This window comes from Cervus elaphus, chromosome 5, assembly GCF_910594005.1.
Source record: "Cervus elaphus chromosome 5, mCerEla1.1, whole genome shotgun sequence".
In the NCBI taxonomy this organism is placed as follows: domain Eukaryota; kingdom Metazoa; phylum Chordata; class Mammalia; order Artiodactyla; family Cervidae; genus Cervus; species Cervus elaphus.
Window position 1 is genome coordinate 428283 of NC_057819.1, and position 16421 is coordinate 444703.

At 67.7% G+C, this 16421-nt stretch overlaps 3 protein-coding genes across 5 annotated transcripts; 1 reads left to right on the forward strand and 2 right to left on the reverse strand.

Moving 5' to 3' along the window:
• Nucleotides 1-3412: 3412 nt before the first annotated feature.
• Nucleotides 3413-4213, forward strand: LOC122695673 (basic proline-rich protein-like). The gene has a single exon (XM_043905784.1). It carries the CDS (start codon nt 3413-3415, stop codon nt 4211-4213), a length of 801 nt encoding a protein of 266 aa, XP_043761719.1.
• Nucleotides 4214-6589: 2376 nt separating this feature from the next.
• Nucleotides 6590-7737, reverse strand: GP1BB (glycoprotein Ib platelet subunit beta). The gene is made up of 2 exons (XM_043901036.1): nt 7604-7737; nt 6590-7401 (listed from the first exon to the last, which is right to left on the reverse strand). The coding sequence occupies exons 1-2, from the start codon at nt 7611-7613 to the stop codon at nt 6800-6802; spliced, it is 612 nt and encodes a 203-aa protein (XP_043756971.1). The 5' UTR covers nt 7614-7737; the 3' UTR covers nt 6590-6799.
• Nucleotides 7738-7856: 119 nt separating this feature from the next.
• SEPTIN5 (septin 5) lies at nt 7857-15711 on the reverse strand. Of its 3 annotated transcripts, XM_043901033.1 has the most exons (13): nt 15569-15675; nt 15413-15423; nt 14770-14823; nt 11402-11498; nt 11221-11307; nt 10898-11021; nt 10687-10821; nt 10466-10583; nt 10275-10376; nt 9724-9820; nt 9504-9639; nt 9288-9390; nt 7857-8828 (listed from the first exon to the last, which is right to left on the reverse strand). In XM_043901033.1, the coding sequence occupies exons 1-13, from the start codon at nt 15609-15611 to the stop codon at nt 8772-8774; spliced, it is 1164 nt and encodes a 387-aa protein (XP_043756968.1). In that variant the 5' UTR covers nt 15612-15675; the 3' UTR covers nt 7857-8771. The 3 variants fall into 3 exon arrangements, with proteins under 3 accessions (XP_043756968.1, XP_043756970.1, XP_043756969.1); XM_043901035.1 differs by lacking the exon at nt 14770-14823 and having other exon boundaries at nt 15569-15711; XM_043901034.1 differs by lacking the exons at nt 14770-14823; nt 15413-15423; nt 15569-15675 and adding an exon at nt 12083-12649.
• Between the last annotated feature and the right edge of the window lie 710 nt (nt 15712-16421).

Here is a 16421-nt window from a genome sequence, read left to right on the forward strand (position 1 = left end):
AGCGGGCACTGCCAAGATCAGGCTGTGGGCCCCCTGCAGGTCCCGGGAGCATCGTGACCCCAGAGGGTGCTTGCACCTGTGGCAGGGACACCTGGCCCATCTCTCAGCACTCTTTGTCTCGCTGGCCCTCAGCAGCTGGCGCGGCGGGGACAGGAAACCCAGATGGAGGGAGGGACAGACAGCATTTCCCCTGGGGCAGAGGGGACCCTGGAGGCTGTGCTGGGGAGGCCGCTGACCCCCAGTTCCTGTGGGCCAGCCTGGGGTCTCCTGGTGTGACAGGATGTCTCCCTGCAGACATTTCCTGTCTGCAGACAGAGACGATGAGGGCAGTGAGGGTGTGCATCCAGCGGAGACAGCCCGGGTGCACACAGCACCAGGTGAGGACGCGGAGTGTACACAGCCCGGGTGCAGACAGGCCGGGTGTAGACAGCTCTGGATATACACAGGCCCAGTGTAGACAGCCCGGGTGTAGACAGCACTGGATACACACAGGCCCAGTGTAGACATCCCGGGTGTAGACAGCACTGGATACACACAGGCCCAGTGTAGACATCCCGGGTGTAGACAGCACTGGATACACACAGGCCCAGTGTAGACATCCCAGGTGTAGATAGCACTGGATACACACAGGCCCAGTGTAGACATCCCGGGTGTAGACAGCACTGGATACACACAGGCCCAGTGTAGACATCCCGGGTGTAGACAGCACTGGATACACACAGGCCCAGTGTACACAGCCCGGGTGTAGACAGCACTGGATACACACAGGCCCAGTGTAGACATCCCAGGTGTAGACAGCACTGGATACACACAGGCCCAGTGTACACAGCCCGGGTGTAGACAGCACTGGATACACACAGGCCCAGTGTAGACATCCCGGGTGTAGACAGCACTGGATACACACAGGCCCAGTGTACACAGCCCGGGTGTAGACAGTCCAGGTGCAGACAGCACTGGATACACACAAGCCCAGTGTAGACATCCCAGGTGTAGACAGCACTGGATACACACAGGCCCAGTGTACACAGCCCGGGTGTAGACAGCACTGGATACACACAGGCCCAGTGTAGACATTCCGGGTGTAGACAGCACTGGATACACACAGGCCCAGTGTAGACAGCCCGGGTGTAGACAGCACTGGATACACACAGGCCCAGTGTACACAGCCCGGGTGTAGACAGCACTGGATACACACAGGCCCAGTGTACACAGCCCAGGTGTAGACAGCACTGGATACACACAGGCCCAGTGTACACAGCCCGGGTGTAGACAGCACTGGATACACACAGGCCCAGTGTAGACATCCCGGGTGTAGACAGCACTGGATACACACAGGCCCAGTGTACACAGCCCGGGTGCAGACAGCACTGGATACACACAGGCCCAGTGTAGACATCCCGGGTGTAGACAGCACTGGATACACACAGGCTCAGTGTAGACATTCCCAGTGTAGCAGCACTGGATACACACAGGCCCAGTGTAGACATCCCGGGTGTAGACAGCACTGGATACACACAGGCCCAGTGTACACAGCCCGGGTGTAGACAGCACTGGATACACACAGGCCCAGTGTACACAGCCCGGGTGTAGACAGCACTGGATACACACAGGCCCAGTGTACACAGCCCGGGTGTAGACAGCCCGGGTGCAGACAGCACTGGATACACACAGGCCCAGTGTAGACATCTCAGGTGTAGACAGCACTGGATACACACAGGCCCAGTGTAGACATTCCGGGTGTAGACAGCACTGGATACACACAGGCCCAGTGTAGACAGCCCGGGTGTAGACAGCACTGGATACACACAGGCCCAGTGTACACAGCCCGGGTGTAGACAGCACTGGATACACACAGGCCCAGTGTACACAGCCCGGGTGTAGACAGCACTGGATACACACAGGCCCAGTGTACACAGCCCGGGTGTAGACAGCACTGGATACACACAGGCCCAGTGTACACAGCCCGGGTGTAGACAGCACTGGATACACACAGGCCCAGTGTACACAGCCCGGGTGCAGACAGCACTGGATACACACAGGCCCAGTGTAGACATCCCGGGTGTAGACAGCACTGGATACACACAGGCTCAGTGTAGACATTCCCAGTGTAGCAGCACTGGATACACACAGGCCCAGTGTAGACATCCCGGGTGTAGACAGCACTGGATACACACAGGCCCAGTGTACACAGCCCGGGTGTAGACAGCACTGGATACACACAGGCCCAGTGTACACAGCCCGGGTGTAGACAGCCCGGGTGCAGACAGCACTGGATACACACAGGCCCAGTGTAGACATCTCAGGTGTAGACAGCACTGGATACACACAGGCCCAGTGTAGACATCCCAGGTGTAGACAGCACTGGATACACACAGGCCCAGTGTAGACAGCCCGGGTGTAGACAGCACTGGATACACACAGGCCCAGTGTACACAGCCCGGGTGTAGACAGCCCGGGTGCAGACAGCACTGGATACACACAGGCCCAGTGTAGACATTCCGGGTGTAGACAGCACTGGATACACACAGGCCCAGTGTACACAGCCCGGGTGCAGACAGCACTGGATACACACAGGCCCAGTGTACACAGCCCGGGTGCAGACAGCCTGGGTGCAGACAGCACTGGATACACACAGGCCCAGTGTAGACATCCCAGGTGTAGACAGCACTGGATACACACAGGCCCAGTGTAGACATCCCGGGTGTAGACAGCACTGGATACACACAGGCCCAGTGTACACAGCCCGGGTGTAGACAGCACTGGATACACACAGGCCCAGTGTACACAGCCCGGGTGCAGACAGCACTGGATACACACAGGCCCAGTGTACACAGCCCGGGTGCAGACAGCCCAGGGCTGGTGACTGTGTTGCAGAGAGCCGGGCAGGGGACTCTGCCAAGGACAGTTAAAGGACAGAGGGATACAGCCAGGGCTGGGCCCAGTCAGCAGGGCCAGGGACCCCACAGACCCCCTCAGCCTCGGGGGGAGCTGGCAAGAGCCTCCCACTGATTTACGGTCACCCCGGGGGAGGGAGTTGCGGCTGCGGAGGCCTTGTTCTTGCTCCCCCCTCCCCCTCGTTGGGGGTCAGCAGGCTGGGGTGGGGCGGTTCTCAGCTGGTTTCCAGATGGGCTGGTGGAAAGGCGCCTGGAGGGGAGCCGGGGGTGGGGGGTGTCGGTAAAGGGACCCGGCGGTCAGTGGGCGGCTGGACCTGCTTTGTCTCTGCGGTCGGTTGTCTCACGGCTCTAGGCCAGTCTCTGTCACACGGAGCTCCCCCTTCCCCACGACCGCCCGGGTGGGTGGGGGTGGGCTCTGGTGATTTATCACCCGCTGCCTGTCCTCCATCGGAAACGCCGGGGGTGGGCGCAGACGGTGCGCTGAGCTATGGGCCCCCAGGGCCCCGCCACCCACACCAATGTTGTTGCTCCGTCTGGGCGGCAGGCCCACCCCCAGCACGGCCAGGGCCTGGCCCCCAGCCCTTCCTGGGGCCTCGTACGCGGGGCCCTCGGAGCTTGGGCCCAGCGGGCGGCGGGTCTCTCCGCAGGCTGCAGGGGCCGCGGGGACAGCGCTCCACCGCCGGCCTGGTCGGGGTGCCCCTCTCCCTGGGCACCCAGCGGGCGGCGAGGCCAGCCTTTCACCGCCCCCTCCGCGGGCCCCCCGCAGACCCCGCCTGCGCTCCGGCGCACACAGCAGGGGCCGAGCCAAAGAGCGGCGGAGACGGCCGCGCTGCGGGCTCACTGGGCTGAGTCCCGGGCCACTGCTGCCCGGCGGAAGAAGCCCCTTTTCTTCCCGCGACCGCGACCGGCTGTCGATGCGGGGCGGTGGAGGGGGGCGCCCTCGTCCCCCGCCCCGCCCGCACCGGAGCGCCCTGCGGACCCTGGGGCCGCCCCAGCTAGTGCACGCAGTCCTGCTCTGCGCCCCGCGCCCCTCCGCCCCCCGCGCCCCTCCGCCCCCCGCGCCGCTCCATTCCCTCCGCAACCCCGCAGCCCCCCGCTCCCCTCCAATCCCCCCGCACCCCTCCGCCCCACCCCAACCCCGCCGCGCCCCTCCGTCCCCGCGCCCCTCTAATGCCCCTGCACCCCTCCGTCCCCGCGCCCCTCTAATGCCCCGCGCCCCTCCGTCCCCGCGCCCCTCTAATGCCCCGCGCCGTCCTCTGCCCAGTGCGCCCCGCGCGGGCCATTCGGCAGGTCACGAGCGCCCTCTGCTGCCGGGCTGAGGCCGCGCTCCGGGGAGGACCGGCCGCGGCATCTGCATTTTTCAGGGACCAAAACAACGAGGTTCCGCGCGCTGGTCAGGGCTGTGTCCGCCTGGGCCGCCTCCTGGCCTTGCAGGGACTCGGCGCTCTAGGCACCCCCTCGGTCGTCCTTCAGTCGCCAGGATGTGGCTGGAGCGTCGGGCTGGCCTCGGGCTGGTGCGCCACGTGTCCCAGCAGGGCAGGCCCGGACTCAGGGCGTGGAGGCCTTGGATACTCTGGACAGAGTGGCAGCAGGAGGCTTGGGCCTGCCCCGAGAGGAGCCCGGCCTTGGCCTGAGGCTGGTGTTCCTGGGACTCATCACTGCCCGCCACCCTGCGAAGCTGGGGACCAGTGTGGTCAGAGGACTGGAGCTGCAGGTCAAGGGGCCGGGAACTGCCTGCCTGGGAGCTGCAGGCATGAGGGGCTGGCGGGGCTATTCCCATCTGGATGGAGTCTGAGCCCCAGGGGGGACCAGCCTGTCAGTGGGGAAGGGACCCTGGGGCAGGTGGAGGGGCTACGCTCCCCCCTGCTCTGGGCTGGTCAGGGTTCCCAGCTGGGACCGCTCCCCTTCGCCACACCTTGGAGGCTGCGGCCCCAGGGTCTGTGTGTGGAGCGTCAGCTGAGGGTCAGGGCTGGCAGCACCCGGTGGTCAGTACCTTGGCTGGAGCCCCTAGAAATCACGGGGAACTGGCAGGAGGGTGGGATGAACCCGGAGTAACTACAGGGTTCTGCTGCCCTGTCGTCCGAGGGGGAAGTTCTTCCTTGGATCTGACCACACCATGATGCCGGCCTTTTCCTCCATCAGGAGATCCAGCATTCTGCAGCTCCCGGCCTCCAGGACCCCCATACCCAGCCCCTCAGCAGGACAATGGCCAGGAAGCTGGACTCCTGCTCACCCCTGGTCACCCCCAGTTCCTGCTGGGACCTGTCCCACAGCCCAAGGAGGCCTCCCTGTCTTAGCTTGGAGTCACCTAGGACCCCCAAGCTCCTTTCTCTGGGCCCTGCATTTGCCCCCCAGAGGCCTCAGCAAGGAGAGGGGATCCCCGGGGCCTGTCTCAGCTCTGCTCCCAGGGCAGCCATGGAGAAACCTCTGGGGCCCAGCAGAGAGACCCTACTTGGAATCAGGTTTTCTGCTGTGGAAAGGGGTGACACCCTGTTCCTGCACTGCACTGGGTCTGAGTTTAGGGGGTGGTCTGTGTACCTTGCTGCAACGACTATTACCTCTGACCCCCACCAGGGCTCCAGGCCACTCCCTGGGGGCCAGGGGGCATTTCTTTGTGCAGAAGGGGCCGCTGTCCCAGATCTGGTGATAAGTCTGGATGAACAGCGGACAGTCAGCTGCAGCCCACAATGGGCCGGATGCCATGCACCTGCCCACAAAGGAGGGAGTGGCTCCTGCCTCACGTCCCACCGGCAGCCCTGAGATAGCATCGGCCCGGCCGGAGGGCCATCCGTCTTGTCCCACAAAGGCTGAGACAAAGACTGTGTCAGTGGCAGCCTCCCCGACCGGGTCAGCGGGGCCAGGGGCCTTCCTGGGCCAGGCAGCCAGGGCTCAGGCCCCAGGCTCCTCATCAGCGGCCTTCATTGTTCACAGGGCCAGACGGGTGGGGGCCACACCTAGAGCGGAAGTGAGGAAAGCATTGCCCTCTCTCTGAGGCCGCCAGGCCCAGCTTAGCAGCCTGAGCCACACTGGGGCACGTACTCAGGATTTTCCAGGCCCTGGTGGCTCAGCCTGGATCCAGGGCTGGGACGGGGAAGACCAGGGCCTGAGAAGCAGTCAGGGGTACCTTCCTGCAGGAGGTGGCAGCCAGGTGGAGGACACAATTCAGAGACCCTGCAACCCCCTGTGCCTCCTCACCCCTGCAAGGAACTTCTGTGGACCCCAGCTTGCAAGGCTCACCCCCTCCTCACCTGCTCTCCAGACCTTCTCACTCAAATGCCCAGGAAGGTGCCGCTGGGGCCCCCGACCGCCCTCACCATCCCTGGTCCAACACACTCCTGATGTTTTGGGGCACCTCACACCCTGAACCATCCTTGGAGCCACTTGGCAGACCCACCCTGGCACCCAGAAACCTCCACTCTGAGCATGTGCTTTCAGCACAGGCACCGCTCATGGGGTTCCCACTGTCCCCACACTGTCCTCACCCCCACCCCCCAAGGTGGGCACTGTCCTTCCAACCCGTCCATACCTCCCCACTTGAACTTTGGGGAGAGTCCGGGGGCGGGCAAGTTCGCTTGCTGACCCCCGTGCCCCCGCCAGGAGGTGATTTGGGGTGTATGAACTGCCATGTGGGAACCAACCCTGGGAGCTGTTTCTGGGTTTGGGAAGGGGATTCTGCGTCAAACGGTGCAGATCGGTCAGATGGGGAGCAGGGTTTATTGGCACTGCAGATAGCATGGAGGGCTCCACGGGCCTGGGCAGCACCTTCCTCCAGGCCCTCCTCGGTCCAGGTCCAGGGCGTAGGTGCGTGTGGCCAGCGGTGCGCGCAGCAGTCGGGCCCCTGAGGGGGAGGCAGGTCTGGGAGATGGTGAAGACAGGGGTAGGGGGGCCGGCCGCACGGTTCAGCGTCAGTCGCTCGGCTCGGGGGTCGCGCGCTCGGCGGCCAGCGGGGCGCTCAGCGGCCTCCGGCCGGTGGCGCGAGCGCGCAGGCTCCGCAGGCGGCACAGCAGCAGCGCCAGCAGCAGCGCGTGCAGCAGCCCGAGGACGAGCAGCAGGAGCTGCGCCGCCAGCGCCCCGCGGCAGAGCGCGCCGGGCAGGCAGGTGGCGCGCAGCTCGTCCTCCGCCAGGTAGGGCAGCAGGCGGCCCCGCAGCGCGGGGGGCGCGGCGCAGCGCAGGTCGCGGTAGGGCTCGCGCTCGGGCCGGCCAGCCAGCCAGGCCCGCAGCGGCAGCAGGTGGCAGTCGCAGCGCCAGGGGTTGGCGCCCAGGTGTGCGCTGCGCAGCACCGGCAGCGCGTCCAGCAGCCCCGGCGGCAGCGCCGTCAGGTTGTTGCCGGTCAGCACCAGCTCGGTCGTGTCCGGCGGGAAGGCGGCCGGCAGCGAGGCCCATGTCAGCCCGCGGCGCCCGCAGTCCACGCGCGTCCCCGCGCAGCGACATGGGGCGGGACAACCTGCGGCCGGGCGGCCCGGCGGCGCGAGCAGCAGAAGCAGCAGGCTCAGCGCCCCGCGCGGCCCTGGAAGGGAAGCACCGCGGTGAGCCCGGCCCGCGGGGTCCCGGGCGGGATCGCCACCGCCCGCGAGCCTTTCCACCCGCCTGCCGGCTGGAAGGGTCCTCCAGGTCTGCCCCGAACCGCTCTGACTGAAGCCCAGAGGACCGAGAGCCTCCCCGCCGGATGTCATCGGGGAGCGCGCGGCCCGGGCAGACCCCAGACTCACCGAAGCCCATGGCGAGAGGTCGGCGACTGGGCGAGCTCTGGAGCACCAGGCGGCGGTCGCAGGACCGGGCGATAAGGCCGCCCCGCCCCTGCCCGGCCCTGGCGCGCCCGCCGAACTGACCACAACGCGGCCACCCCGCCAGAAATAACCCCGAGGCCGAGCCGCCGGCACAGATAGAGCGCTATCCAGGCCGCCGGCCGACCGGGTTTCCGGCCCCTCGCTCCTGGGGCGCACAGACCACTCGGACACCCTCTTCGACGTTCACCAACATTGTTCCCCTGTCACCAGGACAGGGCTCAGCATTCACAACGGAACACACTGGAGAATGGGGCGCGGAGCCAGGGGTCATGCAGGTGGAGGGACAGGGACCAGGGACTCGGGAACCCAGGGCTACAGTGCTGCTGGGGAGAGCGGGCCTTCCGCCACCGATGGGCAAACGGTGGTGGGCCAGGGACAAGGATGGCCAGTTTGCCGACCACCCGCTGCTCCTGGAGCCCCCCGGGGCCAGGCCAGGCCGTGGGGGAGGGGCTCGGGCATTCACAGTGAAGCCCAGCCACGTTACTGTCCCCAGCAGCCAGCTGACCTCATTAGGTCTAGACAGAGCCTAATCCCTTCCGCTCCCAACCTGTGCGCAGAGGTGCCTGGAGAATGGGGGAAGGGGTAAGAAAGACCCAGCCCACGGGGGCCCAAAGGGAGGCTCCAAATCGGGAAACAGGCCAGGGTTCTGGGGATCAGGCTCCCACCCCACCTCCACTCTGCCTTGGTTCTCCTGTCCATGTAAGTAGGGCCTGGAGTCAGTGCAGTGACCTTCCAGTTGGGGGCAGATTTCAGAAGTCACCACCCAACTTAGATCCAGCGGCCCAAGGCCAGAGAGGGCTGTATGTGGGGGGCCCCACCGTCCAGGCCCCTGGGAAGCAGATACAAACGAGGGGAGGGGCCGATGCTGAGAATAAATTAGGGTTGGCTGGGGGCTGTGACCCAGCGTCTCTGAGAACAGGAGGGAAAAAAAACCAGGTCTGGGCCACTCTGGGGTGGGGGGGGTCGCGCCAGGGCCTATGGGCGATCCAGACGAATCCGGCGTCGAGTCCAGGCCCGTCAGGGTCCAGGGGTGGGAAGGGCCAGCCTGGAAGCCGGCAGGATAGTCATGGCACGTGGGGCTGCGGCGGGGTCACTGGTCCTGCATCTGCTGCTTCATTTTCTGCAGCATCTCTTGCATCCGCCTTAGCTGGGAGGGGGCAGGAGCGACAGGGGGCAGCGTGACCGAGCGGTGGGTGGGGCCTGCCCTGCACCCAACCTGGCTCCGCCTCCACTTCCCGCCCTCCCAGCCTGGCTCCTCCCCTCTCCCCACCCACTCGGACTGGCTCCGCCTCGCCCCGCCCACCCAGCCTGATTCCGCCCTCACTCCCCGCCCACCAGCCTGGCTCCGCCCCGCCCACCCAGCCTGGCTCCTCCCCTCTCCCCGCCCACTCGGACGGGCTCCGCCCCGCCCCGCCCACCTAGCCTGATTCCGCCCTCACGCCCCCGCCCACCCAGCCTGGCTCCGCCCCTCTCCCCGCCCACTCGGACTGGCTCCGCCTCTCCCTGCCCACCCAGCCTGATTCCGCCCTCACTCCCCGCCCACCCAGCCTGGCTCTGCCCCACTCCCCGCCCACCCAACCTGGCTCCGCCCCCACTCCCCGCCCACCTCCTCATCTTTCATCCTGATGAGCTTTTCAGTCTCAGCGTCGGGCGTGGGCAGCGGCAGGATGGGTATTGGGCTTTCCATGCGGCTGTCTTGCGTCAGCTTGCTGCAGGGTGGACAGCGGGGACAGGCTGCTGGGGGCCGGGATGACCCTCGACACCAGCGCGGTCCTACAGCTCTCGCACCTCTGGGCGGGGCCGGGGGGGGGGGGGCACGCACCTGGTCATCTGCTGGATGCAGTGTGCCCGGTAGTTCTCATAGTGCACGTCGCAGGTCACGTCCTTGAGGTCGTGCATGTGCGTGCGGATCAGCATGTTGCGAAGCTTCACGAAGTCGCAGTGCGCCTGGTTCTCCACTGCGGGCAGGGGTGGCCGGTGAGTGGGCCGCCGGCCTGGGGGAGCCTTCCCACCCTAAGGCTGTGCCCCAGGCCTGGACTCACCCTCCACGATCCCCCACGGGTACAGACGCCCCCGGACCCGCTGCCCCTTGGCCTCCACCACCGTGTTGCTGCCGATAACAGCGAAAGGTGCGCTCTCCTGGGGGGGGGGGCAGGTGCAAGGGCTCATGCCCAGTTAGCATGGGCATGAGGTGCAGTGCAAGAGGGGCCTGGGCACATTGCACCTGGTCTGCCTCTCCAGTGTCCCCAACAACAACCTCTCCCCAAAGAGATCCTTTCGTCCCCGCCTCGGGCCTCTCTGTTGCCAGCTGAAGCCAGAGCTGGTGCCACTTACATGGAGGGCTTCTGCTGGGCTGTGCCCAGTCAGATGTACCCTCCCCACATGGTACCCCTCCCCCTCCTTCCCCAGAGCGGAGCCCGTGCCGCCTGTTAGTGGGGTGAAGGGCCCACCCTGGTCCTGGCCCAGTGGCCACTCGTCCCCAGCTTGGCTTTTCCTGGGGCTACAAGGGCCCCAGGTCAGAGCAGGGCCCCAGCCCTCCTCTAGACCCGGTGTACAGTGGCCTCTGGGGTCCCCCCAAGTGCTGCAGGCTCACCTTCAGTTCCCGATCCTGCTGCTTGAAGTCCTCATCCTCATCCGAGTCACACTCAGGAAACTGGTACACGTGGATCCCAAACTTGTCAATCTCCTCCCGGATCTGCAGCCAGTGAGGGCTGTCAGGGGAGGAGCCGGTGGCCTCAGTCCCCCCCAAGCCCCGCGCGGAGCCCCCCAGCCCCGCAGGCTCACCCGCTCTTTCAGCTTGCGGATCTCCCCGGGGACAAGACAGTCGGCCTTGGCAATGAGGGGCACGATGTTCACCTTCTCATGCAGGGCCTTCATGAAGCCCACGTCCACCGGCCGCAGCCTGTGAGGGGGGCCAGGGTGAGGGGCTTGTGGGGTGGGAGTGGCGGGAGGGGGTGCCCAAGGAACAGGCAGGCCGGGCCCCCTGGCCCAGGGCAGCCACCTACCCGTGCCCAAAAGGGGAGATGAAGTACAGGCAGCAGTGCACACGGTTGTCCTGGATGTTCTTGCGGTTGAGGCCGCTCTCGTCCCGGAAATACTGCTCAAACTGCTGGTCCACATAGTCGGTGATGGGCTTCCAGCTGGGGGTAGGGGGGCACATGAGGCCAGCCGGGCTGGGAGCCAGGGGCTGGGGCAGCCTGGGCAAGCCTTCCTCACCACTCAGAGTTGTTGACGGCATCCCCAAAGCCTGGTGTGTCCACGATGGTGAGCTTCAGCTTCACTCCCTTCTCTTCAATGTCCACCGTGTGCTTTAGGATCTCAACCGTCTGGCTGATGCGTTCTGGGGCCGGGGGCGGGGGGTGGTGGTGGTTTAGAGTGGCCTCTGCGGCCCTGACTCCCACCCCGGGGCAACTCAGACCCTCCCAGGTTACGTGGCCTGGTGGTGGTCTGGACCCACGCTTCAGGGAGAGAGGATCGGAGCTGGACCTGGAAGGGGCCCTCAAAAGTGTCACCCAGCAGGGGGCGTGGGGGCCACTCACCCTCAGCACTCAGCAGTTTCCGCTCCTTGTAGAGGTCGGTCAGGAAGAGGCTGTGGACCAGTGTGGACTTCCCCAGGCCTGACTCCCCTGCCCACAGATGCAGTGGGGAGGTCAGGTCCCAGGCCCCAGATGGAGCCTGGCTGCCCATGCCCCTGCCCGCCCTGGGGCCCGGCGCACTCACCGGCCACCATGAGCGTGAAGTCGAAGCCCTTCTTCACGGACTTGCGGTGCACTTGGTTAGGCAGCGTGGCAAAGCCCACGTACTGCTTGTCGATGTCCTGGACAGGGGTGGGGCAGGTCAGGGGCACGCTCGGGTTCCCAGGGCAGCCCCGGGCCCTGCCCCTACAGAGTTCAGGCCAGGGGGGCAGCAGGGCAGGGTCCCCTGGGGAAGGGGCATCTCAGTGGCAGCAGCGGGCGAGGGCCTGTGGGCAAAGGCCCCCCGAGGTGGAAGGCGGGTGGGCATGGAGGGTGGTGGTGCCTCCAAGGGCTTCACAGAGACCGAGTCTGTGCCCGAGCGGGGCAACAGGCACATCCAGTGAGGCCAGTGTCCTTGGGTGGGGGGCAGAGGGCACCAGGACCTGGACGCCTCAGACATGCCCAAGGTCCTCCAAAGCTGGAGAGGCCCCCGCCTCAATACTCACCCCTCCGCGAAAGTGGGGGGTGGGAGGCCCCATCTGGCCCTGATCCAGCCGCGGAGGCGGACGGTAGAGCTGGGGCTATTTATAGACAGCAGCCCCCGGCCTCCCCGCGGTCCCCAGCGCCCAACTCAGGACCCCAGGGCCCTGCGGCCCGTCATATCCCCAGTCCCGGCACCGGGGTGGGCGCGCGCTGACCCACTTTCCACGCCCCGCTCCACACACACCTTGAGCCGCCTCTGGGCCTGGGTCCGCGGCGATAGCAGCGGCTCCACCAGGCGGTCCTGGGGTGCTGCCAGCGAGTCCATCCCCGCCAGCCTGGGACCGTGCGGGCCGCGCTGGGGCCCAGAGGGTCAGGCCCGCCCGCCGCCAGGCGTGTTCTCGCCCCCGGGGCGCACGGACGCGGGCACCGGGGCCCTGGGCGGGGTGGTGCTCAGGCGATGCGCGACCCCGAGGCCCCCCTCGAGCCGCGGGTCCGGCCCCAGACGGCCCGCCCCAGGCACAAGCGGGTCCCTGCGCCTGACGGGAGCGCGCGGTCTCCGGGAGACGGTCGCCTGGAAATGAGGCCGCGCGGGCGGAGCCACCGGAGCGGAGGAGGGCAGGGCCCAGCCCGGCGGGCGGGCGGGCGGCTGCGCGCGGAGCGGCGCGGCTCGGGCCGTCAGCCCCGCGACTGCACGGCGGGGGCCGGTCCACGGCGGGTCCGCGCCGCCGCGCCCGCCGCCAGAGGGAGCCCCATCCGCGCGCTCCCGCCCGGCCCCCCCGAAACTCCTCACAGACGCACCCCTCCCTGCGCGGTCCGCCCCCCCCCCCCCCCCCCCCCCGCCATGTGGCCGGAGAATGTTTATGCCGCTGCCGCGGAGACCAGCGGGGAACCTGCGAGGGCAGAGCCCCGCTCCCCACCCAGGCCCGCATCGGGCGAGAGGGGGCGGTCAGAGCCCGAGATGCCCGCCCCCGATCCCCTCTGCAAACGCGGAAGCTGTGGCCCGTGGGTGGCTCCCCACACCCGCCGGCCAGCCCTGCTGGCCACACAGCCGCTGCCAGCCGAGGAGGGCTGACGGAGCGGACCCCTCACAGGGGTCTGTCAGGGGGCACTCTGTCTGAGCTTCCACCCTGCCCTCACCCCCAGGGCTGGGCAATAGGGGGCCTGGGGGACTCCAGCCAGCTCTGGCCTCTCGCCTGTGCTGTGATGCCAGGGACCAAGGGGGTCTCCCGAGCCCACAAACCCGGCCTTGCCCCCACCCTGCAGGCCCCCACCAGAATCTGAACAGACCAGACCAATGGGAAGGAGCTGGACATCCAAAGACGTGGACACACTCTGAACTCTGTCAGTAGGGCCGGAATGCCCCCATATCCCTACCCGCCCTCCCTTCCTGGCTCCCGGCTCAAGGGGCCTCTGTCCCCCTGTCCAGGCCAGAGCTGCTGCCATGGGGCCTGGAGGCCACTGGCACCTGGGGAGGAGGGGTGGGTCCACTGCTGGGAACAGGGGCGCCTTTCATCCAAGAGGATGGTGGGGGGAGCCACAAGCCGCAGCCCGGCCCCCCGCCCTGGTTCTGAGAAAGCATCCGCCATGTGGACCTGTGGGGGGCCTCTGGGCTGAGTATCCCCCCGCCTCCAACCCCGGGCACCACCTTAGACCCGGCTCCTAGGCCCAGCTCCCGGCGGGTGGACAAGCCGACGTCTCGGGCCTGGGGCGCCTCCGAGGACAGAGCCGGGCCTGGCCTCAGCGCCCACAGCCTGGGGCCTGAAGGATGCACTGCACAGACAGCCTCGGTTTGCCTGCTGGTAAGGCACAGCCTCAGGAGGCCCAGGACAGGGGACAAGCCCAGCCGCTGCCGACCCAGCCCGCATCCCACCTCACCCGCACAGGGCTGGGGATTCCCTGGGGGTCCCCAAGGAGCGGGCCCTGACACCCACTTTGTCTGGTCCCCGAGGCACAACAGACACTGATGAGGACTCCTGGAGTCGCAGACACGCCGCGCCCACCTCCTCCCCACCGCCTGCTGCCTGACGCTCTCGAGGTGTTTTCATTCTTAGAATCTCCCCGTCAGCTCCAGGGACAGGAGCCAGAGCCAGTGGAGCCACCACGTCCACTGAGACAGGGTGCAGTGGGGAGGGCACAGAGGAGCACCAGAGTCCCCCACCCCGTGCCTGAGATGGTGGGCACAGAGGGGTCCACAGAGCCCCCTCTTTCCTGGAGGGGTGACAGGCTGAGGCTCAGAACACCAACAATGGAACAGTGAAGACCCACGGGGAGCCTGCCCCAAACGCCTGGCTCCTGGCCCCCATCTCGGGTTACCCTACACCCCACCCGCATCACACCCTCTGCCTTGGGCCCCGGGGGGCAGGCATGGGTGAGGCCGGTCCTAGCTGAGCTCCAGGTGGGGCAGACACTGGCCCAGAGGGGCTGGAGCCCCAGCAGGGGACCCCGAGTGCCCACAGGCCTCGGAGCAGGGGGGGGCCGGTCTCCTGGGTCTTCCCCGTGTCTGTCCCTGAACAATGGCGGGCTGGCGGGCTGGCCTTGCGTCTCCTGCATTGTTCGACCAGCAGAACAAGCAGGCAGCTCCCGGCCCCGGCTCCCCGGGGAGACCCTCGCTGGCAGGGTGAGGATGACAGGCCCCTCCCCACGAGCCTCGCCCAAGGCACAGCCGGCGACTCCCAGCCCCCACCCCACCTGCCGGGCCGCTCCGCCCGCCTGCCACACCTGGGCCAATACTGGGGTTCCACCCAGGGTGTGAACCCCCATCCCTGACGAGGGCTGCCAAGGCCATCCTGGTGCCCAAGTCGGGCCTTCCTGTTCTGCCCTAAACACGGCTGCGCTCAAGCAAAGAGACCTCAGCCAGCGGGGCTGTCCCAGGGCCCCAAGCTCCGCCCTGGCACCCCCCTCCATGGGGTCTCCGCGACATTTAAACCTTACCTCAGCCAGTTTCACGGTGGGTGTCCAGGCGGCCTCCTGCCCAGCACTGTCCACCTGGAGGGTGGGGTCCAGGCCGGCCCCTGGGTGAACCCGTTTGTGCCCTTAGGTCAGAAGACCTAAGCTGGGCAGGGGGATGACTGAGACCCGGCCCTGGAGACTCCCAGTCTGGGGAAGAGGCCCCAGGTCAGCCCACTCACGTCACTCAGTGGGAAGAGGATGCAGAGAAGCTGGGTGGGGTGGCCGGAGCAGCCGTCCGCGCTCTCCGTGTGGGGCCGCTCCGGGACAGCCCTGGCTGCTGGACGCAGACCCCTCCCTCCGCCCATGGCCTTCCGTGACCAGGGGCTCCCTGGGGACCCCCAGCACGCGGTCTCGGGCCAGTTCAACAAGGAGAGGCCGGCGCTGGACCAGTGGGAGGGGGCACCCGGCCCATCCCCCATCGGGGAGGGGCGCCCGCCCCTGCAGGCCAGGGTCAGGATCTAGGACCCAGGCACAGCGCCCCCTCCGCCCCGCAGCACCCGGCTGACGATCGGCTATCGCGACAGGGCGGGATGACGGCGGGCGGGGGCGGGGTCGCGCCGGGGCGCCGCGGTGTTGTTGGCACAATGGGTGACAGCGGGCCGGGGGAGCGGCGGCGCACGCGTACCTGCTTGTCCTCTGCGGGTGCAGGTCGGGTCGGGGGTCGGGTCGGGGTCCAGGGCCGGCCGGCGGGCGGGAGAGAGACCGAGACACACGATGAGAGGCGCGCGGGCGGCGGGGACAAAGGCGCGCGAGCGCGCGGGCGGGAGGGCGCCGGGCTCACCTGGGGTCGCCAGCTTGCTCTTGTACCTCAGGCCTGTGCTCATGGTGGCCGCCGGGGGACGTGCGCGCGGGCGGGGCGGCGACGAGCCGAGGCCGAGGCCGGGCTGCGGGGTGACCGGCCCCTCCGCGCCGCCGCCCGCCCCGCCCGCGCGCCCGCCAGCCAATGGGCGCCCGCCGCGCCCACGCGCGACCCGGCGCGGCCGGCGGGGGCGGGGACCCGGGCGCCCCCACCTCCCCGCGCCCGAGGCCTGGGGCGACGCCCTCCCTTCCCTCCGGCCGGGCGCCGGGGCACCCGAGACCCGCGCTGCGCTTGGTCCCCGTGACCGTGGCCGCTGTCCACCCCCTCTCCTCCCTGCTTAGGGCCCCCGGCCTCCCAACACCGTCCCTGCCCGATCCCCTACCCAGACCCCCACCTCTGACTCCTCCACCCTCATGGGACCTCCGACCACACCTGACCTCTGATCATCCTTGGTGTGGCCCCCCCTGTAGAGCCCGCTCCCAGAGGCTCCGGCCTCATACATACTCTGCCACCACCCTCAGCAGGCAGGCTCTGCCCAGCTGAGGTCGGGGCATGCCCCCCCACCTCGTCAGGGTGGACGCCAGGGGCTTTGGCCTGCAGAGCCCCTCTCCTGGCCATGTCCGGGCGGAAAGCCTGATTGATGCCTGGCACGCGGCCAGCCCCGGCTCCTCTCCTGCAGCTGTTCGTGTCTGTAGCCGGCTCTGCACGTGCACACACCTGGGCAGTCGGTCCGCCCCAGTTCCAGGATGGTTGGTAAGGAACGAGCCGCCATCGACGGCTCCCACCGTCACCCCTGCATCCCCAGGCCCACCCCAGCACCCTGTGCTCTGCACAC

What these genes read in the sequence shown, in the direction of transcription:
- LOC122695673 (XM_043905784.1), top strand. Translation starts at nt 3,413, where the DNA reads ATGTTGTTGCTCCGTCTGGGCGGCAGGCCCACCCCCAGCACGGCCAGG.
- SEPTIN5 (XM_043901033.1), bottom strand. Translation starts at nt 15,611, where the DNA reads ATGAGCACAGGCCTGAGGTACAAGAGCAAGCTGGCGACCCCAG. An exon ending in GAAACTGCTGAGTGCTGAGG is followed by an intron (nt 11,022 to 11,220) that starts GTGAGTGGCCCC and finishes CCCCGGCCCCAG; the next exon opens with AACGCATCAGCCAGACGGTT. An exon ending in TGCATCCAGCAGATGACCAG is followed by an intron (nt 9,391 to 9,503) that starts GTGCGTGCCCCC and finishes TCCACCCTGCAG; the next exon opens with CAAGCTGACGCAAGACAGCC.